This window comes from Antechinus flavipes, chromosome 3 (assembly GCF_016432865.1).
Source record: "Antechinus flavipes isolate AdamAnt ecotype Samford, QLD, Australia chromosome 3, AdamAnt_v2, whole genome shotgun sequence".
In the NCBI taxonomy this organism is placed as follows: Eukaryota; Metazoa; Chordata; class Mammalia; order Dasyuromorphia; family Dasyuridae; genus Antechinus; species Antechinus flavipes.
In genome coordinates, this window is record NC_067400.1 from 246,444,778 (window position 1) to 246,472,047 (window position 27,270).

Sequence of the window (27,270 nt, forward strand, 5' to 3'; positions counted from 1 at the left end):
TTCTAAGATTTTTTTTAGTTGCATGTCCAATGTATTCATCAGCGTTCTCTCTTTGATTAAAAATAAAAAAATAAAAAAAAACCTTGGAGATATGAAATTTCTCCTAAGTACTACTTTAGCTGCTACCCACAAATGTTGCTGTTTTATCATTGTTGTAATCATGTTTAATAAAATTATCAATTGCTTCTATGATTTATTGTTTGCACATGTTTACCTTTTTATGCCTCTCTTGACTCCTATTCTTGTATGTCAAATTTTTTTACTCAGCTTTGGTCTTTTCATCAGGAATGCCTGGTTATTCCAGGAACTAGTATAAGTTGACTGCAACATACTCCTGGTAAGGTGCCTCTCCACATTATCTCCTTCTTGGTGACTGTATAAGCTGAGTTGTAGAATTAGGTCTGATGGTTTGGAGCACACTACAATTCCCAAAGCTTTTAAGCTCAAGATACTGAGGTGTCTCTGTCAGGGTTTGAGAGAAAATAGTAGTCCACATAGTGGTAGTGATTTGACTTATCTTGGCACAAACTGTTCCTTTTCTCTTTCTTAGGATGCCTCAATATGTGGTCTTTTTTTTTTTCTTTTTGACACAGAGCTGAGAAATATTTATTTCTGTCTGAAATGTAGTTACTCCTTGATCTTCTAATTTGTTTACAAAATCATTCTTTAAAGCCAAATCATTTGAAGTTAATTGTGTTTAATGATTTGACATGTTAGTCTATACTTAATTTCTGTTGAAAATGCCTTCAGATTTTTGTTGATGATTTTATTGTTGTTGAATTTACTCCAGTAGCTAAGATCTGCTTTACCAAACACAACTATTTCCATTTTCGTTTGTATATTGTGCTTATAATCTATTTGTTCCTGATTTGACATCTCTTTCTTTGGGATGGCATTGAAAAAATTCGTCTAAGTAGCATTATTATTATTATTATATTGGTTCAATCTTAACTATAAGTACTATTTCTACCTTAACTGCTCTCTCCAAAGTCACTAATGATCTTAGTTGCCTTTTTCCCAGTCCTTGTTCTCTAACTCTGTAGCCTTTGACACTTTTATCACTCTCTCTTCCGTGATACTCTTATTTTTAGACCACTTTCTCCTGCTCTCTTCCTACCTATTTAACATCTCTTTCTCTGTCTCAGACTTTGCTGGAACCTCATTCAAATCATGCCCTCTAGGCAAAGGCCCTGTCTTGGGCTTTCATCCCTTCTTTTTCTGTACTGTTTGATTTAGCTATCTCATTAGCTCCCATAGATGCTTTTTCTTCCTCTTAACTCCATTTTTGTCAGACCCCTTTGATAATTTGGTGAAACTTATGGACCCCTCCTCAGAATGCTTTTTCCCAATTGAAAAAAAAAATGCTAAATTTCAATTTTTTTTGTTCACTTTAGTTGTGTCTGACTCCAAGATCTCATTTGAGGTTTTCTTGGCAAAGACACTGTAGTGGCTATTTTCTTCTCCAGTTCAATTTTACAGATGAAGAACTGAAGCAGAGTTAAGTGACTTGCCCAGGAGCACACCAATTACTGAGGCCAGATTTGCACTCAGGAAGATGAGACTTCCTGACTTCAGGTTCAGCCCTTTGTCCACTGAGACACATAGCTGCCCCTAAATTTCATGTAGAAGTTACCAAAAGTATTTTCCTATCCTAAATACCATAAACCAAATGTAAAAAATATCAGTTCTAAAAAGACAGTAACCTATGAATCAACTACAGGACCTCCAAGAAATTTGAAAGATCCTGAAAAGTAATAGCAAGATGAAACAAAAAGTGTAGACCTCATTACATAACTGGATTTTATCTTTAGTAATTATATCTTGTGTATGTGTGGGACAGGAAGAGGAATGCATGTCTGCCTCTGGCTACTGAAAAAAAAAAGCACAAATACTTCAGAGGGCAAGGAGAAACTGTGGATTAACTATCTTCTCTTGTCCGCTTCTGTTGGCTACATAAAACCTTATCCCCTAACTGTGCTGAAAGAGCCTAGCATAAAGCAAATTGAATCAAAGTTCCTGGAATTCAGCAAGATAAAACTCAGACAGGGGCATCTCATATTTAAATCTTGAGTCTCAGTATCAAAAATAATAATTTGCAACAGCACTTTGTCACTATTGAAAGTGGGGTCTGAAATGTGTGTGTAGATACGTAGAATATAAAATATATATACATACATATAAAATATATACATATAATATATATAAATATATAAAATGTATTTGTATATATATTATATATAATAAACATATAAAAACATATTTCTGGAAAATCTTTAGAATATATTAAGAAAATAATTTGTAAGCACAGAAAGGAAATCAGGCTTACTAAAAGCCATTATAGCTTGATCAAGAACAGTTCATGCAGACTAACTTTATTTCCTTTTTTCCCCTATTAAGTATGATAATAAAACTGTAGGTCAGAGAAGTGTTGTCAGCATAATAGAGTTCAGTAACTGTAGCCTAGTTGACTAAACTTAGTGAGCTAAGAGATAGTAGTTAGGTAAAAATGGAATTGCTACAATGACTGGAACTAAAGAATGACCATATTAAAGCAAACTTGGAGATAGGCATCTTGTGATGAATATATTTAGCAACAACCTGGATGAAGTCAGATGTTTTCATCAATGTGAAAATACCACAAAGCTCAAATGACAGAGCTCAGATCCCAAAGGACAGTCAATAATAAATCAATTTATAAGATGTAAGTAGGCAAAATATAATAGGGGAAAAAATAAACTAAACAAGTTCACAACTGCATACTTACACAGCAGTTTGGGGTTTTTTGTTTTATTTGATGTTCCAAAAAAAAGCCTTGTGGTGGGGTTAGTGAACCTGCAAACTCAATATGAATAAGCAATATTATACAGGAGTCCAGAAGGCTAAAAAGACATACAACACACAAAACCTTTATGATTAGGCTCCATCTGCGATAATATGTCACATTCTTAAGAAGACAGGGACAAGAAGAATGATCAAGAAAGTGAGAGAACTAGAAAATAAATATAACTGTAACTGAAGATGTTTATTACCCTGAAGACAATCTAAGGAAACCATGATAGACTTCTTCACTATTTTAAGCGAATAGATTAAATTTAATTCTCCTTGTCTTGAAGGGCAAACCCTAGATCAATAAGTTGGAAGTTGCAAGGGGCAGATTTATAATTGATATAAGAAAAACTGTAATGTTCCGGCTAGCTTTCTGGAGGTCCTCTGAATGGGCCTTGGTTTCAGCAGAATAATCGCAAGAATAGTCAGGAATAAAATCCAAAGTCTTTATTATCTCCTTCATGGTCTGTCTCCTTCACCTGGGGCCGGGCTAGCTTTCTGCGGGACTTTCAAATGGGCTTTAGTCTCAATGGAGAAATGCAGGAGGCAGGAAAACCACCAGGATGGTGGGAGATGGAATGTCTCCCTTCCAGTCCTTCTTAGTCTTTATAACTCATAACTCTATTACAGTTACATCATTTTAGCACACTATACATGTGTGAACTTTAACCATTACATCACCATGCTAAGTACTAAGTATATATGTAAATTAGATAACCATTGTCTCATCAATTACTCTGAATTAACACTAAAATCGACTAAAAGTAAATTTACTTAGATGTTTTTAGATGAAAGGCAAGCATGTTAAAAAGTTAATTAGTAAAAATTTACCTTCAAAATCTAAGATTAAATTTAATGTTATTCTAGACTGACTATGGGCCCAGCAACAGAATGCAACTTTATCTTCTTCAAGAAACAACTTTGATGTTTTGAAGTTTGATGAATTGTTTTTTACCACAGAAATTCTCAGGAGTTGTCATTGGTGAAGGGGATATCTACACATTAATAAAATCTATACATCCATAAAGTGAAAAAGAATTTTAAGATGAACTTCCAAATGAACTGACTTATGTTATTGATGCTATTTAGTTCAACTTTTCATTGTCATTAACTATCCATCACTATTATGAATTAAGCTATTCCACTTTTTTTCAAAAAGTTCTTAATTCAACTTAGAAAATATACATTTGAAAAACAAGACATTTTTCACAACATGGCTGATAACAAAGAAACAAAAAACATATTAAAAAGTTAATGAAAATGACGTCTTTAAGAATAAATTCTAATCTAGGAAGGAATATAAAAAGTAGCAGAAAAAAATTAACCCACATTTAAATAACTATTTAACTATAACATCAGAACCCTGGTTTGACCTGGTTGTAACTCAGCTGATAAAAATTGTTCAACTTATTTAATTTAAATATAATATTAATTAAATGTATTTATAAATTCTTATTCATTCTCATTTCCTTATTTGTATATATTTAATAAATCAATTAATAAAATATATTTCTCAACTAAGAAAGAATATTCATTTATTTTCTTGATGGCTGAAATATAAAGCCTACTGCAACAGAATCACAGATTTAGAATCTAAAAAAATCCTAAAAGTCATTTAATGCAGTCTTAACTTTCTTTAGAGTCAGGAACATTTCTGTCAGTGTGTGAAGGCTCTCGATCCTTTCTCATAATAATGTTTATGCTTGGGGTTTCAATTAAATTGAAAGAGTGATTAAAATGGTTTTTCAAGAACAAGTTCATGGGCCCAGTTTAAGAGCACCAATGAATGAGAAAAATGACCTTCAGGTAAGTCACATAGTCTACATAGACATTAAGTAGCAGGGTTTGACACCAAATTCAGCCCTCTCCACTATACAATTCAGTTTAAGCATCTTTGTAAACACATACAAACAAATATAAAAAATATTTTTAAATTTTATTTTATTTTCCATATTTTTAAAATTCAGGTATGATCAAACAGCTGCACTTCCCATTGTTTCTTTATTTTCATCTTCTGTTACCTGTAAAATATTAAGGTAATTACTTTAAAGAAGTTTACAGATTTATAATCTAAATCATTCTCAAAATATACTATATTTACTTGAAATAAATAGCAAGTCAATCATTGCTTCTACAGAAATAAGGAAAGTGGCCAGTAATGATCTTAACAAAATTTAGTCGGTCAAGTATATTTAAGATATCAATGACTAAGGTAAAAAGGCTAAGGTCTGTAAACAATTAATTAATTAAACAAATACAAAACAATTAATGATTTCTACTTTTTATTAACTAGGATTCACAGCCATTCTTTATTTAACCTTCTACCCTATTCTCTCTGTCTCTATCTCCATATGTGTGTATATATATATAAAAAGTGCTATAATTTAATAATCAGAATTATTTTTTGATTTACTCCTCTTATTTTCTTCATTTAAAATCACCACTGATACATTTAAAAAGTATAGTAGTAAGCAAGCCATCCTTTCCATGGATGCAAGAGAATAATTATCTTAAATATATTGTTATTACATATGAGCAAGTATAAATGCTATGGATAATAATGAGTTTGGGCTAATTTTCCAAAACTGGGAATACCTATTAGTAATTTCATTAAGTGTTAAGGCAATTAAGTGGTATAGTAGATAAAGTGCCAGGCTTGAGGTCAGGAAAATTCATTCTACTGAATTTAAATCCAGTACTTTCTAATTATGTAATACTGGGCAAGTCACTTAACTTTGTTTGCCTCAGTTTCTCATCTATAAAATGAACTGGAAAAGGAAATGATAAACTACTCCACTATTTTTGCCAAAAAACCACAAATAGCATATTTTAAAAACAACAAAAATCTCAAGTATGTATGTGTGTATATATATATATATATATATATATACACACATACATATATACACACACACTCTGCATTTAACTACTACGTATTTATCTACTATGGGCCAAGTACAAGGTAAATAAGAGGAATAAAATACATAGTCTCTAAAAGTTATTGAATTAAAAATATAATCAAAGACTAAAGTGGGGAATTTTAATGAATATGCAAAGAGGAAGGGAGAGGGCACTCAAGAAAGAAAAAGCATGAATAAAAGTTATGAAGGTGGAAACCAAAGTAGTATTGATATGGGATTTAAAGTAAAAGACCTTTGAAAGCATCAGCAAGATCTAGTAGGAAAAACACAGTAAGACCAAAGTATGGAGGTCTAAGTCCATAGTTTTCTCATGTATAAACTTTTGCCATTTTTCCTTTTTATCCTATTTCTTCTTTTACAACATGACTTAATGTGGAAGCATGTCTAACAAGATTGCACATGTATAATCTATATCAAATTACTTAAATATTAAGAAGAGGAAATGAAAAGGAGAAAAATTTGGTACTCAAAATCTGAAAAAAAAAAAAAATGCTAAAAACTATCCTTACATGTAATCTGAAAAAAATTAAATACATTTACTTTAAAAAAACTTTTGTCATGGTGGGAAAATTGAAAGTATTAGGCAAGCCTGGTCCCTTAGAACTAGAAAATGTATAATTAATACATACTTGCAAAATGTAATAAAGGATGTAATAAAACACAAAATGTGATAAACTAAGAATATTTCAAAATACACAAATGATTACAGTTGACACTATAATGTATCCTTATTAATGAATTTAATGACTGCAAGCAGTTTATGGATATTAGCCCAAATTAGATCACTTAGACTATATATACATTTGAACACATCAGTGTCTTATTTTCTCAGGTGTAGAAGTATCTAAAAAAATTTAATACCTTGAATATTCATTGCTTAAGTTTACAAAGAAAATCACCAAATACATCACAAATTATGAAATAGTTTAACCAAAAGTATCTCTTTTAACCAGAAGTATTTTCTTAAATTCTCTATCTTATCCATGAAATAATAAACACTACCAAAATAAAATAATAAAGACTGCCCAAACTTTTCTTCTGCCAGAAAGCTCCTGAATATGCAATAAAATACAACATTTTTAGATATCAGGAGAATCAGCATTTTCACTGATGTGTGCCTTTGAAATTTTAACCAATTTCTATTCTGGAAGACATTTAGTTAATTGCAATATATGCTTTTTATTACTTACTATTTTCTGAGACCTTTGCAATAGCTTGTGCCATATAGTATGATGTGCCTAGAAAAAAAAAAATATTCAAGGAATTATAATCACAAAAATAAAGATGAAGATGATAATAGCATTTATAATGTACTTCAAAGTTTCCAAAGAACTTTACAGGTGTTTCATTTGAACCTTACTATAACCCTGTGAGGTAGACTTTATTATCCATATTTTACAGATAAGAAAACTGAGTTTCAGAAAAGTTAAGTGACTTGTCCAGGGTCTAAATCAGAACTTAAACTCAGATATTCCTAACTCCAAGTAGCTACCTAGCTGCTTGTCTACACCTCTTTTAAAAGACAAAATTGAAAGGCCAGCCTAATTAAGTAGTTTCTTAAAAAGCAATCAATAAAGGAAAAAAATATATATCATATTAAGTTCTATTAATAACCATACCATCCTTCTTTTATGTTTTCCCTAATTTTCCCAACTTCTAAGGAAACTTTCACAGGGAACTCTCAAAGAAGCACAATACTGCTTAATTTTTCTGCTGAGCAAATAATTCAATTTAATTATTTATTAAGTACCAAAACTCTGTGCTCTTCTTTTCTAAAAGATGGTATAGCATAGCAGAGTGATGGATATGGAATCAGGAAGACCTGAGTTCAAATCTGTCATTCAGACACTTAGAATATGACTCTGGGCAAGCCATTTAACTTGAGACTTAGGTTTCCTCTTCTGAGAAATGAGGGAGATGGATTCAATGACTAAGCTCAATGTCTAAGATTCCTTCTAGCTCTACATCCCTAATACTATGATTGTTATGCTAATAATATGTAACAAATAACAATAATCCTCCATAAAGCTCAAATGAATCCCATCAAGGCCTGAAAAGGGGAACCTAATTTTTCAAAAACTATGCCAATAGAAAAGAAACTTGGATAGGATCTACCAAGTAAGATGAACTGATGTCTACGGAAGCCTGCCTAAGAATGATGAGGTTCATGAGATCAGCTACAAAGCTGACCACAAGCACTTTCAAAGATCACTTGTTAAACTGAAGAATAACAATAATAATAATAATATTTACTTACTACTTAAAGATTTACTAAGTATTTTACACATATTTCCTCACCAGATGCTCACAATTGAATAGTAAATTGTACAAGCATTATTATGATATGTAACAGATTCCTTTCAGCTGGAACTGGGAAGAAAGAAGTCACTAAAGTACTCATACATAAAATAATACCTTATTAGGGCTGTGAGGGAAGGGAGGGGCTTCAATAGACAGATATGGAGGATGGAGAGACTCCATTATAGGCATGAATTCGGAAGGGAGGATGAGACTAGACTATGTTAAAGCTTATCTCCCCATTTTTGCTACAAAATTATCGTGCTCTTTCCAGCTTTCCTTAAGCAGTATATATATCTAATTTTCTTAGTTTGAATTCTATTCAAACAAAAATAATCTACTAAAAATATTATAGTATAAATTTTAAACATAAAATAAAAATAAAGAAAATAATGCCTAAGCTGCATTCACAGAATCATAGATTTAGAGCCAGAAGGGACATTAGAAACCTTTTAATCTTTAGAAAAGTAAAATGGTTCTCATCCAAAGTCACATTTCATAGTAAGTGGCAGTGCCAAGTCTCAAAACAAGGTCTTCTGATTCCAAATCTAACGTTTTTTCTACTGCATGTGCACACTTCCCAAAGACAAAGAAGAAAACAGAATAGCAACTGCAACTTGAGATCAAGGATAGGAAAAAGGTATGAATTTTATATCCCAACCCCCATCAGTGATTGAGATGGGCTTCAGATAGTCTGCACTATCTTGCTCAGTTCTGTAAACTGCTTCACCTGGGGAGAGAAGGAGAAGGGGGACTTGAGAGAGAGTACAAAAGAACATCACTAGTACTCCTGGCACTACTGTACCCCAGGACCTAATCACAAAGGAGACTGAATTCTACCAGTAACCATAGGCATAGGGGCTCCACCCCCACCAGGCTGGAGGCTAGGAAGAAGCATTTAAACATTATAAGTATACATTGATAACATATGTCTAGCTCTTCCCCCTCCTATAGAGTATACTGCTATGTATGGGCCTACAGCAAGAAGAGGGTGAGTATTCAGAGCTCAAGAAAAGAAGAAACTTAAGAGAACCATCATCTTCATACATATATACAAACTAGTTTCTACTGTCCACAAAAGTAAACTCCCCTTCTGCCAACCCTCAACACCTATTAATCTAACCAATTAGAATTAATCCAGCATAGTAGTCTCACATTTGTTTACTTTTATTTGAATTTTACTTTCACTGGAAAAAGGGAATGTATTTATAAAGCACCCCAAAATAACCAATTACTTGAGTGACTATTTCCTTGAACATCCAGTTTAAAAACTAGATGATAAAAAGATGAAAAGTTTGAAAGGAGTAAGGAAATTAAGTTAGAAAGTGATTGTGTCCAGCCATTCTGGAGAGCAATTTGGAACTATGCTCAAAAAGTTATCAAACTGTGCATACTCTTTGATCCAGCAGTGTTTCTACTGGGCTTATACCCCAAAGAGATACTAAAGAAGGGAAAGGGACCTGTATGTGCCAAAATGTTTGTGGCAGCCCTCTTTGTAGTAGCTAGAAGCTGGAAAATAAATGGATGCCCATCAATTGGAGAATGGTTGGGTAAATTGTGGTATATGAATGGTTATGGAATATTATTGTTCTATAAGAAATGACGAACAGGATGAATACAGAGAGGACTAGCGAGACTTACATGAACTGATGCTAAGTGAAATGAGCAGAACCAGGAGATCATTATATACCTCAACAACGATACTGTTTGAGGATGTATTCTGATAGAAGTGGATCTCTTCGATAAAGAGAGCTAATTCAGTTTCAATTGATCAAGGATGGACAGAAGCAGCTACACTCAAAGAAAGAACACTGGGAAATGAATATAAACTGCTTGCATTTTTGTTTTTCTTCCCGGGTTATTTATACCTTCTGAATTCAATTCTCCCTGTGCAACAAGAGAACTGTTCAGTTCTGCACACATATATTGTATATAGGATATACTGTAATCTATTTAACATATAAAGGACTGCTTGCCATCTGGGGGAGGGAATAGAAGGAGGGAGGGGAAAAATCGGAACAGAAGTGAGTGCAAGGGATAATGCTGTAAAAAATTACCCTGGCATGGATTCTGTCAATAAAAAGTTTTTAAAAATTAAAAAAATTAAAATTAAAATATAATAAAATAAAATAAAATAAAAAAAGTGATTGTGAGAAGATCTTGAATGAAAAATTATACAGAGTTTATATATAAACACACACACGTATTTAGTGGTTTAAAAGAGAAATAAGAATTATAAGAATATTATTTTGCATAGCAAAAATCTTGAACACAATTAAAAAACTGAAATTTGCAAAACCAAGTCTCACCAAAGAAACAAAAAGAGAGAACAACAGAGTGAAATATAAGTATACAGACATGAAGGAACACAAGAGGAGAAAACAATAACATTAAAAAAAAAAAAAACACTCAGGATGCCAGGAAAAAACATGCTGATCTCAAAGACAAGATGTGTAGCAACAATTTAAGGATCATGGATCTCCCAGAAGAACATTATAAGACAAAAACTTTAACACCCTAAGGAAGGAAATAATAGAACTGCATAGAAAATTAAATTCCCATCAAACGAATTCAGATTGGTTTCTGGAGGAAAAAACAACAAAAACTCAAAACTATAACTTCTAAGACATAAAGAAGATAAATTTAACAATTTTTAATTCAGAAACAAATTCTTCAAAACCATTAGGAGAAAGGCCTTCAAATACAAAGAAAAGGACTATTCTGAACCCCCCCCCCAAAAAAAAAGGTGAGGGGAATGAAATATGTTCCAAGATTAGAACAATGAAGTTTAGGATACAGCTCAGGATGATCCAAGCCTGGAAATTTTATCTTAGCCATCCAAGCAATAAAATGGACTTCAATAATAAAGAGTTTAAAACATTCTTAGAAAGAAAACAAGAAATGAAGAGATTATGTTTCTCAAACACCTGAAATAACAGAAATCAGGAAATAAGTGCAGCAGGCAAAGACAACAACAGCACAGACTAAGACCACTAAGAAAATTTTCCAAATGTACACAAGGAGATGGGGTAAAGGAAAATCTGGTAGAAGTAAAAGTAAAAAGTAGAAGTAAGAGCAGGCAAAGGGTATTATGGATAGAAATTGACCACACCCTGCTCAATCAATGTTTTCAATCAATCAATCAAAATCAATGTTTTTCTTTTTCTTCTTCTTTTTTTTTTGGGGGGGGAGGGTGCGGGGTGGGGAATGCATGGGACTGAATTATAGAAAAAGAAGGTACATAAAAGGGAGGCAGGAGAGGAATAGAAATTTGGAAGAAATTAGGCTTAAATCAATACCTTACACCACACTCCACAATACATTGTAAATGGATATACAACCCTAATATTAAAGATCATACTATAAGAAATTAAAAGAAAATCATATTACAAACTTCCCACAGCTATGGATAGGAAGGATATTCTTAACCAAACAAAAGATAAAGGTAATTACAAAAAGTAAGATAGATAATTTTGATAACTTGAAACTACAAAGCTTCTGCATAGATGACATTAATATACGTAGGATAAGAAAGGAAGTGGTTGAATGGAAAGAAAAAATCTTTATACCATATTTCTCTAATAAGGATTTAGTATCCAGTTTATATAAACAATTAATAAACAAACACTAAAGACTAATAGCTATTCATTAATAGATAAATGGTCAATGGACACAAACAAATGGGTCTCAAAAAAAGAATAACAAAGCATTCAAAACCACTTAAAAATATTCCAAATCACTAATAAGAAAAATGCAAATCAAAACAACCCTGTGGTTTCATCTCACATTTCACAAACTGGCAAAGATGATAAAAAATGGCAAAAGTCAATGGTAGAGCAGGTTATAGATAGACAAGCACATTAACACACTGTTGATGAAGTTGTGAAATGATAAAACCATTTTGGAAAGCAATTTGGAATTATTCCAATAAAATGACTGAAATCCCTCCAAACCAGACTCCATTACTAGGCTTCTATCCCAAGAAAGACATCAATAAGAAAAAGGTCCCCTTGTATTCCAAAATATTCACAGCAACATTTTTTGTGATAGCTAAGAACTGGAAACAAAGATCAAATCAAATGTAGAATGGCTGAACAAGTTATGATAGATGAATGACATGAATTATTAATCTACTGTAAGAAATGACATACATGATAAATACAGAGAAGCATAGCTCTATATGAATTGATGCAGAGTGAGGTGAGCAGAAGGAAACAATACAACTTTTTTTGTGTGTGTATATATATGTATATGTATGTGTGTGTGTGTATGGCATAATGACACACCAAAAAATTCAAAGTAACAAAATTAATAAAACATTATGCATAAACATTATTAAACTATAATTATAAAAGAAGTATTATTAAATAAAACATTAAAATATTTTTAAATTATAAAAAAAATTAATGTGCAGCAAAATTATAAAGATCAGGTGGGATTTGAATGAAGAGACATAATTAGACATATACATAATTGGACATCTACTCCTGCAACCTACCACTTCATGGGGGTGGGGGATTTCTATGTGTTACATATTTTCACATCTTTTTGAACTTTTTCAAGTTTATCAATCAGTTGTGTGAATTTTTTTTTCTCTCTAAGAGATACTATTTGTCATATGGGATGGCTCTCTGGGAAGAAGAAAAAGAAAATACAAACTACAGCAATGTATGAAACAATAAAAATAAAAATAAATGTTTTTAAAATGCCAATAGGCAAAGATCAATTTTATTTACATTAAGATTTAGACTTGGAAGCAAACTTGTTACTTTACAACTACTTTAAGGCTACACAATACAATGAAATTGAATTTTTATTTCCATTCAATTAAATAAGAATTAAGTTCAGAAAATAAGTTTAACTAATAATAAAGGAAGTTGTACTTTAAATACTTACTTTTAAGTGAACTGGTAAAGAAAGGCCTTGGAATCTTCGTAGATGATTTAGCTGGGCATCTTGAAGATTATGAACTGCTGAAACTTCATACTGGTGGCAAATACTTGTCCTTGAAATGAGTGGACCCTCACTAACATCCACAAAGTCACCAAATCTTATTAAGAAAACAAAAAACAAAATCAAGGACATTATAAATGACTTTTTGATATTAATTTTTAAAAACTTAACAAAAAATTCTATTGCCACTTTTCCACAATCATATATCCATCCCTGTTCAGCTGGAACCAGAACTATATATCCACTGGAAAACCCAGGGCTCAAATTGTATAGAGCAAGAAAAGGTAAAACAGAGAAGGGAAGCAACATAAAGATCCTACTGCCTATATGTGTCAATCTGTACTGAAGATGGTCTGTAAAGGAAAACAAATGACTTACATATGTTTTCCTTAAAAGTTTTAAAGAAAGGAAAAAATGATGGATTCTTAGGAAGACACTTAGGGTCAAGTCAACAAGCATTTATTAAGTACCTATCATGGGCCAGGCACCGCATTAAGCAATATTTGAGGATACAAAAAAGGCAAAAATCAATCCACATACTCAAGGAGCTCACAATTTAAGAATGGGGGTAGAGACAATATGAAAACAACTATGTACAAAGAAGGTATATGCAGGATCAACTGAAAATAATCACAGAGGGAAGATATTAACATTAAGGAGGACTAAGAAATAGTTCCTGTAGAAACTGAATCTTAGCTGAGACTTAAAGAAAATCAGGTAGAGATGAGTAGGGAGAGAACTCCAGGAATGAGGATGAATCAGTGAAAATGCACAAAACTGAAAAATGAAATACCTTGGGTAAGGAATATGGCAAAGTAAAAGGAGAAGATCTACTTCCAAAGTAAAATATGTAACAGAATGGATGACCCATAAAGTTGGTCCACCAATTCAAATATTTTAAGTATATAATGACGTTAGAATGGAATAGTGATTCAAACTAGAATTAAACAGGATGAAAAATGCCTTTAAGAATGTGTGTGAAGGGCAGAGCCAAGAAAGCAGTGTAGAGTCAATCTCCCAGCAAACTTTCCAACAAACTAAAAAAATTTAAAATAATGACTCAAATCAAATTTTGGAGAGGGAGTCAACAAAATGTCAGGTTAAACATTTTTCCAGCTGAAGACAATCAAGTAGGTCAGTAGGAGAGGTCTGAGACACCACAGATGGGGCTAGCTTGGAGCAAATACAGTGACGGGGCAGCAGCAGTGGGCCTTAGAGATGCCACAATAACAGCAGCATTTTGGGGAGTTCTTATCCCAGAGACAGGATTATAGGGAACCATTTCCTGATACTAGATGGTTAAAGCTGACTCGCAAATCTCTTATCCATATGCAGGTCTGGGTCAGAGTTTCAGGACAGAGAAGTATTTGCAGTTAGTAAGGGAACAGGGGGCTCTGGTCACAGTTTCATGAAAGAGAGGAGCACTAGTGCACACAGAAGAACAAAGGACCTTCCCTCAGTTTCAGAGTCAAAAAGAAGCACTAACACTTATATTTTTATATTATTAAAAGAAAACAGAAGCCCTTCCTGGATAAAGACCAGATCTAGAGTAATGACTACACATCTTCCTGGATCACACAACTTTGGAAGCACCAAACATTTACAGAAACTTAAAATTAGCACTGAAAACAGCAGCATGAAGAAGCCAGAAGCTTGGGACAAAGCCTCCTTTACCCCCAGATGGATAGAATTTAACTTTAACATAAAGTTCAAAATCAAGAAATAAACTAGAAATATGAACAAAAAAATAACTTGACCATAAAAAGCTACTACGATGGCAGGGAAGACTAAGACATAAATTTAAAAGAAAGCAGCCCAATGAAAACATCTACAAGCAAAATCTCAAAGGAAAATGCTATTGGATTTAAAACAGCAAGGATTTCTGGAAAAGTAAAAGAAAGAGATAAGAATAATAGAAGAAAAATTGGGAAATAAAATTAGATGCACAAAAATTATGAAAATAAAAAGCTTGGTAAAACAGACAAAAAAAATAATGAAAATAACACCTTAAAAAACAGAATTGGCCTATTATATAATAGACATACAAGTTCACTGAAGAATCCCTTAAAAAGCAGAAATGGACAAATAGAAAAGGTTGTACAAAACTCCTTAGACCTCCTTAAATAGACCTCCTTAAAAAGGAAAATTAGCTAACTAGGAAAACAGAGGTACAAAAGCTTAATGAAGAAATTCATCCCTTAAAAATCAGAATTGGGCAACTAGACATTATCCATTAGACAAGAAACGAAACAAAGTCAAAAAGAAAAAATAGAAGAAAATGTGAAATATTTCATTGGAAAAACAACTCATCTAGATAACTGGTGGAGAAGGAATTTAAGAATTATTAAAAAGAGTCTAGACATCACATTTCAAGACATTATCGGGAAAAAATGATCCACTATCTTAGATTCCAAGTATAAAACAGAAAATGAAAGAATCCACCAATCATTTCCTAAAAGAAATGAAAATTTCCCAGGATATTATACCCAAATTGAGTTACCACATCAAGCAGTCAGAAAGAAACAATTCACATAACATACCCATCACAATCAAGATCACACAATATTTAGCAATTTCTACATTAAAGAAGCAGAGAGCATGGAATGTGATATACCAAAAGGCAAAAAAGCTAACAAGCAAAACTGAGTATAATTTTTCAAGGGGAATAGACATTTAATGAAAAACTGGCCTTTTAAGGAACTCAATAAAATTAAACTGTTTTCATTTCTATATGGGAAGATGACTCATAACTCCTAAGAACTTTATTAGGGCACTTAGGAATCTACATAGAGAGGACAGGTAGGAGACACAATGGATAGAGTACTAGGCCTGAAGTCTGCAAGACTTATCTTCCTGCATTCAAATCTGGCCTCAAGACACTTATAGCTCAGTTTGCCTTAGGTTCTTATCTGCAAAATGAGCTACAGCAGGAAATGGCAAATCATTCTAGTATCTCTGTCAAGAAAACCCTAAATAAGGTTACAAAGACTCAGATACAACTAAAATGACTGAACATCAAATGTAGAGGACATTCGTGTTTGAGTTGACTATGCTGAGATGATATAAAAAAATGAAGGCGTGAGAAAGAAGGATGCCCCGGGAGAAGGGGTTAAATAGAAGAAGAATGAGGAAAAGAGTTATGTAAAGAAGTTTTATAATGGAGAGAAAGGAAGGGAAGACATGAAGGGTAATGCTTGAATCTTACTCTCATTGGAATTGACTGAAAGGAAGAAAATGAATAAATACAGATGGATGTATTTGTATATGTACATCTATCTACCTATCTAGCTATCTATTCATTTAGCTGTGTATAATCGATCTTAACCAAAAGGAAAAAAAGGGAGGGGAATAAGGGGGAAGAACAGATTAAGGAAGTAAACAGTCAGAAGCAAAAAAGACTTTTGAAGAGGGACAGGATAAAAAGAAAGAGAAGATAAAACAGAAGAAATGGTGTGGAAAGAAATAAACAGCACTCACAATGAAGGTGAATGAGATGAGTTCACCCATAAAAAACTAGAATCCAACAATATCTAAACACACAATTAAAATAAGGGGCTAAAGCAGAATCTAATATGTTTCAGCTGAAGTAAAAAATGCAAGGGACAGCAATCATAATCTCACCAAAAAAAAAAAAAAAAAAAAAACTAATCAAAATAGATTAATTGGAGAAACTAAATTTTGCTAAAAGATACCAAAGAAAATGAAGTAATATCAAAAGTTTTTACAAGTTTTTCTTACAAAGACTTCATCTCCCAAATATATAGGGAATTGATCAAATTTACAAAAATAAGACCCATTCCCCGATTGATAAATAGTCAAGGAATATGAATAAGCAGTTTTTAGAAGAAATTAGAACTATCCACAGTCATATGGGGGAAAAAAAGTACTCTAAATCACTAATGAAACTGAGAAGTAAAAAGAAACATCTGAGTGAAGAATGAAGTTACATAGATTCAAAAAGCAATAAAAATCTTTCAACATATGAAGTACCCCCTTCATAAACAAAGTAGTAAGAATACAAAAGTAAAATAGTTATTTATTTCAGCTATTTATTCAATAAACCTGTCTTGCTAAAGATTACTTTTTTTTAAATTAAGCTTTAGTTACCTGTATAATTTTACTATTCTTTCAGGATTCTCTGATGCTTTCTCTTCTATAAATTCCATTTTGTACCTTAACAGAAATGAAAGGGAGAAAAAAATTATAAAGATGTTATTTTTTCACTTACATTAGGGATAACACAAAGAAAATTTACAAATTGTCCCCATAACTAGATATGTGCAATTCCTACTCCAATTACTTCACAGCAATCTGTACCTCTCTGAGGGCACTTGGTTTATGTTTAATTGAATTACATTTAATTAATTAATGTTTATTGCATTTAGTTCAAAAAATAACAAACATACAAGATGGAAAAGTAAACCTCCAATTGCAGAAACATCCTGACCATTACTAGGATCAATTTATATGGTGGAACTACCAACATCTATTAGTTCTTAATAACTTGGCCTCAACAACTACAACAACTACAGGTCAAAAAGATCAACTCTCAGAAAAAGAAAAGTAAACAGTGTGAAAATACAACTATAAATAATTATGTCTAAAACTGATTTAACAAAACATATTTGATTCTTTACTATAATGTGAAGCACCACAATGTAATCAGATATTTATATAGGTAAATGATGCCTGCACCAAAAAATGAGTTTACTCTAGGTCTAGAGTAGACAAACTTCCAATTTGATTTTTTAGATTTGGGAAAGCTAAAAGGACCCCAAATCACAGAATGATTCCAAAGTGATTGTGTCAATTTGAACAATAACCCATAGAGTTTTGGATCTAATCTAAGAAAGCCCTGAAAACTGAGCTTGATCCCAAAGTTTAGGAAAATTCCTGATATGGTTGTGGAATTATTTTAATCTTCTGGGAATTCCCCCAAACAAGAGGGGGAACACATTCCACATATATTCCAGTTCATTTCTGGATCCTATATAACAAACTAATAACATTAAGCAAAAATTCACCTAGATATTCACATAAGCATACTATAGCCTGGTATTGAACTTCATCAAACAATAAAAGATTATCAAGTTACAGCTACTTTTAAAAATTCATAATCATATGCATCAAATATCCTTTTAACTTTTACTTACATATATAATCTTTTAAATATATTATCAATAACTCATGTAATTCAACATTTAGCGAATTATTTAATACTTTTTCATATTGTTTATAGAATAACTACATTTTCAAGTATTTGCTGCCTTTTCTTACAGAATGATTTTGTGTCAGCTTAAAAAATTTAAATTAAAAAAATTTAAAATTTTTCTCAGCAAAGATGAAGTTAAAATAACTACTCTAATCTAATCATCTCTGTTTTTCCTGTATTAGAATCAACTTTCACTCTTCCAAGCTATGGGAACAACTCAGCTGATTTTAAAGAATGGCATAGGTCAAGATAATACAATGGTACTTGAAATTTTACTTTATTTAAAGTCATATAGCCTATTTGCTTCTAAAAAAGATTTGATATAAATCACAAAAATAAATAAAATATAATTGAGAAGAATTACAAAATTAAATAAAATACAATTGAGAACAATAAATAAAAAATATAGAACAAAACCTGCTAAAAAGAAAAAAGTAATAGATGCTATTAGGAACCACATATAAATCTAGTTACTACAGCTGAAAAATAAATTAAGATTGGAGTTTTTCTAGCCATAAAAGTAAAAGCTGGGTAGTAGCAATTAAGTGTCGCAATAGATAGAGCATTAGGTCTAGATTCTGAAAGTTCTGAAGTGAAATGTGACCTCAGAACTTGATAGATGCGTGACTCTAGGTAAATCACTTAAGCTCTACTTGCCTTGGTTTCCTTAATTGTAAAATTGGGACGATAATAAGAGCAGCTAATTCCTAAGACTGTTGTAAGGATCAAATGAGATAATATTTGTAAAGCACTTAGCACAGTACCTGGCACATAGTGGGCACTTAATAAATGCTTGTTCCTTCCTTCTGTCATTGTGTTAAGAGAATTTCTCTTCAGTAAGTGAATTCCCTATTAATAGATAAAAATTGGCTTTACATAGTGATGAGCACAAAGACACATATGTATCTTAATATGTTAATGAAAAAACTTGGATCTCAATCTAGTGATGACAATGTTAATGTACAAGGTAAAAAAATGGCACTCTCAATACAGTGATGATAATGTTAATGTATATAAAAGGTAAAAAAAGAAATGGTATAATCACAAGATAACATATTTAGAATTGGAAAGGAACTGAAATAATCTAATCAAACTCCCTTATACGATTGATGATGAAACTGAGGTAAAGACAGAGTCAATTATAGAGACTGACACAACTGATTGAGACAATTTCCCCACTCATCAACAACTCGTCTCTCAAATCATCTTCATTCTCCAATAGCAGAAATTCTTACCAAAGGAGCCCACAAAGAAGCCAATCCATTTAAAAGTTTCTATCATCTGACTATACTTTCCTACATTTTCCCTAAATCTAAAACCTCTAGAACACCTTTCCCCTACCCTCCATTTTAAATATTGTTCAAAGAAGTTGCTATTAACTCCCTACTGTTCCTGACTTTCACTACACAACAAAGCCCAGATGCCATAAGAACCCCCATCCACCAAAATCTCATACTTCCAAGTTGTCACTCCTTATGCAGGTTGGCCAAGTATGAACAGAGGAAGAATAACATTTCTCTCTATATTTTTTATTTACAAAGTGCTTATCTCAGAAGAGTCAGTGAGGCAATATGAATACCGTATTCCCCATTTTAAACATAGGGAAAAGATGACTGAGAACTAGTATTTTACCAAGGACCAAAAAGTTATTTCATATCTGAGAAAGGACAGAATCTAAGATTTATAGAATTCATATGATTCCCCTAAGGAAAAGAGAGCTACTCCTGTCCAATTGTGTTTCTTTTACCCATCAGATCAACCAAATAACCCATGAGGCCCTTACCTTATGCCCAACTGGCAAATCAGTCCTCTTAACTTTTCTCAAAGGAAAAGACTTACCCCTATAGTCAACAGCTTTATTATCACCACCCTGACTACCAAGTTCAAATGTTCCACTTTCTAGAAGCCAGGAAAGGATTGCATATAAAAGGTAAAACTATTACCATCAAGATTACCAACACATTAGCTAAGGGATTCTTTTTCTTCCAGGTACAGTTACTTGTTTGTAATCCTGAGTACTTGGATGAAAGTGAGAGAAAGTCCTTATCTAGCTTCTGTGACACAATGAACAGTTCCTTAACCAGAAACCACTAATGAAAAACTTGATATTCTTTCCCCAAAAGGGACCCAGGGAGGAAGATGTTCTGACTAGTAAGTAGGCCAGGGAACACTGAGGCTTGGTGGTATGGGGCAAATCAACAATGAGACTGGAACTGGCTACATGCAAGAAGGTAATGACCTCTTACTTCTTAGAGATAACTCTAAATCATGATTAAAAAACTATTAATGTGACAGGTACCATCATTTGTGCTGTCTTGATATTCCTGATGTTAATTCTGCATATCATAGTAATCATCATCTACTATATAGACCAGATCACTGAGATATGAGCCACGATCCTTCTGATGTAGGGAAACCATGGTTTTGTTTCTTGTCTTCAGACACTTAGATTAAGCTATTTCCTTTTCCTAAGAAAGCAAGGAATCTATTCCTAAGGCTTGATTGGCCCACGGGAGTAAGATTCAAACTATCTGTTGTTACAATTCCCTAGTAGGCTCAGACCACACTTATATGGCTTCCTGTTCACTAAAGATATAAATACCTACATTCATACTTAGTGGACATCTAAAGGCAAAACAAGCCACTGCCATGCTGACCAAATGCACATCCATAGTATGGAAAGGAAGACCATGTAAATCTGAACAGATTAATGTATCATTGTTAAATATCCTTTCTATGTAATGGCTTCTGTAAGTATTTCACTTAATTCCAACATTGGATCTAAATTACCAAGGGACTACCTGAGTAAGCCCCAGTCCACCACAAGTTTCCAGTACTGCTCTCCTAGCTACCTTCATCTAAATTTACTCCAAAGGACATCATAAGTCTAATTTGACTACAATTCAAAAGTATAGACAGAGAAATATTGAGTTTTTCACAGAAACAAATTTTATGGCTAATCAATTAACAAGCATTTAAAACATATACTATGTACCAGGCATTGTGCTAGCATGCTGAGCATACAAAAAAAAAGTAAAATATATGATGCTTCTCAGGGAGCTTCAATTTTAGCAAAAGAACAACATGTAAATACATAATTATACAAAAACAAACATATACAAAGTAAACAGGAAGCATTTTTGAGTGGGGAAAAGGGGAAAGACATTGATTGATAGCTGGAAAGTTATCTTACTCATATAAGATATGGCATTTGAGCGGAGTTGTGAAAAAAGACTAAATATTCTAAGAAGTGGAGTTAAGAACAGCTTGAATTCCAGACACTGCTGTGACTTGTCAAGAGCCTCAAAAGCACAGAGGTGGAATATGGAATATAATACGAATTGTGATTTACATTGCTTATCTTTTGCTCTTATTATATTTTGGAACAGGGTGAGAGAAGTCTTGTTAGAATTTAAAAGAGGAGAACAGAGTATCTCAAAGATGTCTTCTCCCCCCCCCCCCAAAAAAAATAGAAAAATAAAAAATCCAGCTTAGCTCACTTAAGTAAAACAAAGAATGAAAAAAAATTTAAGAGTACTTAGGTTAAAAGTTCTTTCTCATGCAGATATTTTAAAAAGGGTTTTAAAGACTAAAATTTCACTTATATAATAATTCTGGATCATTTAAGATTATTTTGGAATTTTCAAAAAGTAGCACTTACTTGTTATGTTGAAAAATTTTTAATGCACATTTTGCATCAACATCCAAAGTTTCAAATGGAAGATCTCTATTAATTAAGGCACGAACATCCTTTGTGAAAGAACGCAGGTGTTCCTTTAAAATTAAAGCATGAACATTCAGTAATATTTCACAACTCAAAATTTCAAAATTATTAGCATCTGATTAAAATCTCGGTATATTCTTTCAATATATATGTCCAAAATCATTAGCATGAAATCTCTTTTCATTTTTTATATTATGCCCTATATCCATACAAATTATGGACACCAATAGTCCCTTTGAATATTTGGGGTGGATTCTCTAACTTTTTACATCATAAAGGTAAATAAATGGAACAAATCAGATAGGAAAAATAAAAAACACTAGAACTCTACAACCCAGTTAAATAAATATTATAGTTCTACTCTATACAAATCTTACATAATAAAAACTTAAAATTACTTGGACTAGCTGATGAAAAAACCATTCTAATTACTGGAAAGTTAGAATTATAGAAATTATAAAGCATAGAAATATAATTTGATCTTATATACAAATGTAACAAAATTATTGCATATTAATCCTTAAGAAACTCATCACAGTGGGTAATGATTTATAATTATTCTATTTGAGAAGTGAATGCTTTTAAATCACAAAAATAAAATTTCTGCTCTTAATCATTCTTCCAATGTTATTCATAGGATTTAGGTCATTTAGAAAGATTTGATAAAAATACAATTCTATCCAGTTCTAGCATGAATTACTGAAAAAAAATCCCATTTTAAAAATGCCTTTCTGTTGATTTTATAAAATAGAAGTGAATGACTGGTAAAAATTTCAAAGAGTATATACCATTGATGAAAACGTGTATTAATTCTTGTGTATTTTAATTCATTAATAAAGGGGAAAGGAAAGAATACTAAAATGTTTAATGTACTTTTATCAAATAACTTTTTCCATCAAAATATTTTATTTTCAAAAATATGCAAAATCTAAGAAGAGTTTTCTTAAATTACAATAGTATTCTGTCACAATTATATACACCAACTTGTTCAGCTACTAGGTCTGTATCCCAGAGAGATTACAAAATAAAAACAGAAAAGGAAAATGGCCTACTAATACAAAAATATTTATAACAGATAGTGGCAAAGAAATGGAAATTGAGGAAATACCCATCACTTGGAGAATGGCTGAACAAGTTAGCGCATATGATTGTGACAGAATACTATTACCATTTAAGAAATGATGAGTAGGATGCTCTCAAAAAAATCTGCATTCTTACATGAAATTATGAAAAATGAAATGAAGAGAACAAAGAAAACACTATACATAGTAGCAGTACTATTATATGATGATCAACTGCCAATGATTTAACTATTCTCAGAAATACAATGAATGATCCAAGATATTCCCGAAGTACTCATGATACAATACTTTCCATCTCTAGAGAAGGAACTAATAAGAGTTTGAATGCAGGTTGAAAGATACTTTTGCTTTATTTTCTTAATTTTTCTTGGGAGTTTTTTACCCCCCAACATGACAAACAGAAATGTTTTGCATGACTGCACATGTATCTTCTTTATCATATCACTTGCCTCTCAATAGAAGGTGGGAAAGAATTTTTAAGTCAAAATATTAAAAAAAAAAAAAAGTAAAAAAATTTATTTTGCATGTAACTGGGGAAAAATAAAATATTAACTCTTTAAAAAAAAAAAAACTACCTAAGAGATATTCAACAGAATGAAATAAAATCATAACAAATTTATTTTAGAAAAATAAAAACAGCTAGACATCAAGAAAAATTATGAAAAGATTAAAGGACAAAGATGTGGTATTGATTAAAAATATGTTTACTGTCCTTTATTCTCAAAGAGGATCAAAATGACATCACAATATTAGAGTCAAGTTAGTGTGTCCAATTGTGGCTGATCAAACCAATATGAACCCAGAATGTTCTGCCAAAAATTGGACAACAATAATCCCTTTGAATATTTGGGGTGGATTCTCTAACTTTTTACATCATAAAGGTAAATAAATGGAACAAATTAGACAAGGAAAAATAAAAAACAATAGAACTCTACAACCCAGTTAAATAAAAATTATTTGGCAAAAACTTTACTATTTGATAAAAATTGTTGAAAAACTCAAAGTACATGAACTGATACTGAATCAAACAAGCAGAAACTATAGACATTAAGAACCAAGAATCACAGGACACTGTGATCAATTATGAAAGGCTTGGTTCTTCTCAGTGGTTCAAAGATCAGAAGCAATCCCAATAGAAAGAAAATGCTATCTGCATCCAGAAAAAGATCTAAGGATTCTGAATGTAACTCAATACATGCTATGTTCACTTTTTTTTTTGTATGTGAAATGAAAGTGATTAAAATGTCCAAAACCTTTTGACCCAGGGATTCCATTATACCTCAAAAAGGCTACTGAAGAAAATTCTCACATACATCAAAATATTTATAGAATTTCATATGATAGCAAAGAATTGCAAAGCAGAGGCTCATATGATTGAGAAATGGTCAAACTGTGATATACAGATGTAACAGAACAGAACAGTAAAATAATGATAAAAGGACTACAGAGAAGCACGTATGCATATGTACATACATGTACCTGTATATGTAAATATATATTTTAATATATGCATGTTTATATATATGTACACACAAACCACAAAAAAAAATCAAAAGTGAATGAAGCAAAATTATGAAGAACAAGTATAGCCCAAAAGAAGAGAGATGAATAGACACTTCTATCCTACCCCTCTGCAGACATGAGAGGTCTACAAATATTTTATGCTATATACATTTTAAGACTTTTTATTTTATTATTCATTTTATTACTCAGTTGTATTAATTTTTCCTCTTTTAAAAATAATATTTGCTATATGGAATTGCTCTTTTAGAGAAGAAAGAAGTGGGAATGGTGATTACAAAATACAAATGATATTAATAAAAAAAATTATTGTAAAATGCAGTTTTAAATAATTTTAATTTTATAAGACAAAAAAGACAGTTATTCTGATAATTTAAAAAATGGTCAAATTTTAATTTTCAAAATGAATACTTGCTCCTCTTCTTCTTAAAGCTGACCCTTTGGCCACTTTCATGACCTGTTTGTTTTCTCTATTGAACTTTTTGAATGTGAATTCTACACTGGCTAATGATATGTCTCCTTAAGAAGCTCTCCTTCAGATTGATAGCTCAAGTCCTTTACAGCTTACTACTGAAATCTTGAGTATAATATGAATATCCAATTATGAGACTGGAAAGTGGCTTGGGAGAAGAGGCAACTCTGGTTGCCCAGGTCCTCCGATTCCAACTTAGTTTCCAGAAGGGAACTCCTCTGACTAGTTTATTTTCACCTAGGATAAGATTAGTGCTAACGATCACTTAAGGAAAAGAAATAAGACTCCTGTGTAAAGAGTCACTAAAAAAGTAAGATTATAGAATCATAAGACAAAATTAGGAGAGGGAGAGTCCTTTATTTCAATAATGTCATTTCTGTGATACAGAAATTAATCAGGAAAGGAAAAGTGAATTAATTGACTAAGGTCATAGAAGAACAACAATCCCTCTTACACATTTACTATTGCAAATTCTCCATACCTACACTTATTTAAAATATACCTTGACTTTTCAGAATACATTTACTAAAAACATTTATCAACCCCCACAATACTAATTTCTAAAAAGTCATTCTAGGAAACAAAATGGCTCTACAGGGATTCTTCCCAAAGTAAAAGGCACTTACAGATGTTGGAACCCATTCATCAAGTCTTTTGTCCAAAATGACATCATAGCAGAAGGCTCCAGCAATCACTACAAATCCAAGAAAAATTAATGTTAATATCTGAAACAGATGCATATTTCAGTCCTCAAAATATAATTTGCAATCACTTCCAAATCTAAAAGTCAAAAGAAACACCACAATCATCTTAATTATTCGATTTCAACAGCCCTCTTAATTTAAAAGAAAGCACTACATACCAAATCACCTCACATTAATTTCCTTTTTATACCCTGCAAATCATCAATACATTTGTATACACCCCTAAAACAGTGCTTCAAAGACTCATCATAATGTAGAGCTGATCTTGAGTTCTTACAAGCATGTAAGCTCTGTAACATCCTATAGGTTTGGAAAGGTTATTAAAGCACAGATTTTGTGATGCACTGTCAGTCTGACGTTAAGGACTAAAGAGGCTCATTCCCAAACTGGTCATAAGGTAGTAACTTGTTAGCCAAACTCTCAAATAATACTTATTATCAAGAGAATCTATACAGCTGAAATAACAAATTGAAGTAATACCATATACATATTCAGAAAGTTACAGTACTATGCAATTATGAAATGAACATCTACTCCAAGTTGATTCTAAAAAGGCAAGGACTTACAAATGCATCACTTAATGGGATTTTTTTTCATGTAAAATAATGTGCTGGAGTAATAGTATTATCATTTACATATATTACACAAATACATATACACACACACAACCTTAAGGTCAGAAAGAACTGAGATTCTTGCAGTGTGACCTTAAGTTAAAATCCTTATTTCTCACTGTGCTAAGCAATTCTTGAAGAAAATAAACTGAAATTAAGTAGCTGCATTAATAAGGGGATTTTTCTAATATAGTTATCTTCTACACATATAAAATAATAAGTGCAGACAAAAAAGGGGGGGGAAGGGGAATGGGTTGACTCTATCAGGAAAATATTACCAATAGGGGTATCAGTCATGTGTCAAAATAATCTCATATAAAACAATATTATAAATAGTTTTACGTAATTAATGTAGTAAAATGGTTTAAGACGATGACCATTAGAACTTTGAAATCTAATCTTAATTTACAAAAATTCTGGGGAATAAATATCTTTGCCACCAAATAACTTAGTCAAAGCTGCAGATAAAGGAAATGTGCTCTCCCACTGAGAATCCACAAAAAAAAATCTGATCTTTTTACTTTTCTGACACTCTTAAATTTCAGGCAGTTATTTCTAGAGAAATATAACAAATACACCCTGTACTTCCCTACATGCCTTCTTATGATCTCATTTCCTCCATTCCTATGCCCAACTAAAATATCATAAATCTATTGTTCTTGGCCAATGCAGAACTGCTTTGCTTGACTACACATGTCTGTAACAAAAGTTTTGTTTTTCTTTTTTTCTCAATGGAAGGGAGAGATGGGAGGGAAAAAATAAGGACCTGAAAATAAAAAAAAGAATTTAAAAAGTCTACTGTTTTTGGTTTCAATCCATTTTAAATCTTATGAATTTCAGTCTCTTCAAACATTATCTTCCACTACTCTTTTATGTTTAATTACTGATCTTTAAAGATTGCTTTATTTTATACCCTATGTGGATAAATTTACTCACAAATTTA

General features: G+C 31.9%; 1 protein-coding gene across 1 annotated transcript in view; it reads right to left on the reverse strand.

Moving 5' to 3' along the window:
* Positions 1 to 4,750: 4,750 nt before the first annotated feature.
* MRPL39 (mitochondrial ribosomal protein L39) overlaps positions 4,751 to 27,270 on the reverse strand; it is a 28,457-nt gene continuing 5,937 nt past the window's right edge. The window contains exons 5-10 of the mRNA XM_051984826.1: positions 25,636 to 25,703; positions 21,872 to 21,984; positions 17,106 to 17,171; positions 12,942 to 13,095; positions 6,938 to 6,985; positions 4,751 to 4,847 (exon numbers count right to left, since the gene is read on the reverse strand). Coding sequence (XP_051840786.1) covers positions 4,800 to 4,847; positions 6,938 to 6,985; positions 12,942 to 13,095; positions 17,106 to 17,171; positions 21,872 to 21,984; positions 25,636 to 25,703 — 497 coding nt within the window. The 3' untranslated portion in view covers positions 4,751 to 4,799. The remainder of the gene's footprint in view (positions 4,848 to 6,937; positions 6,986 to 12,941; positions 13,096 to 17,105; positions 17,172 to 21,871; positions 21,985 to 25,635; positions 25,704 to 27,270) is intronic.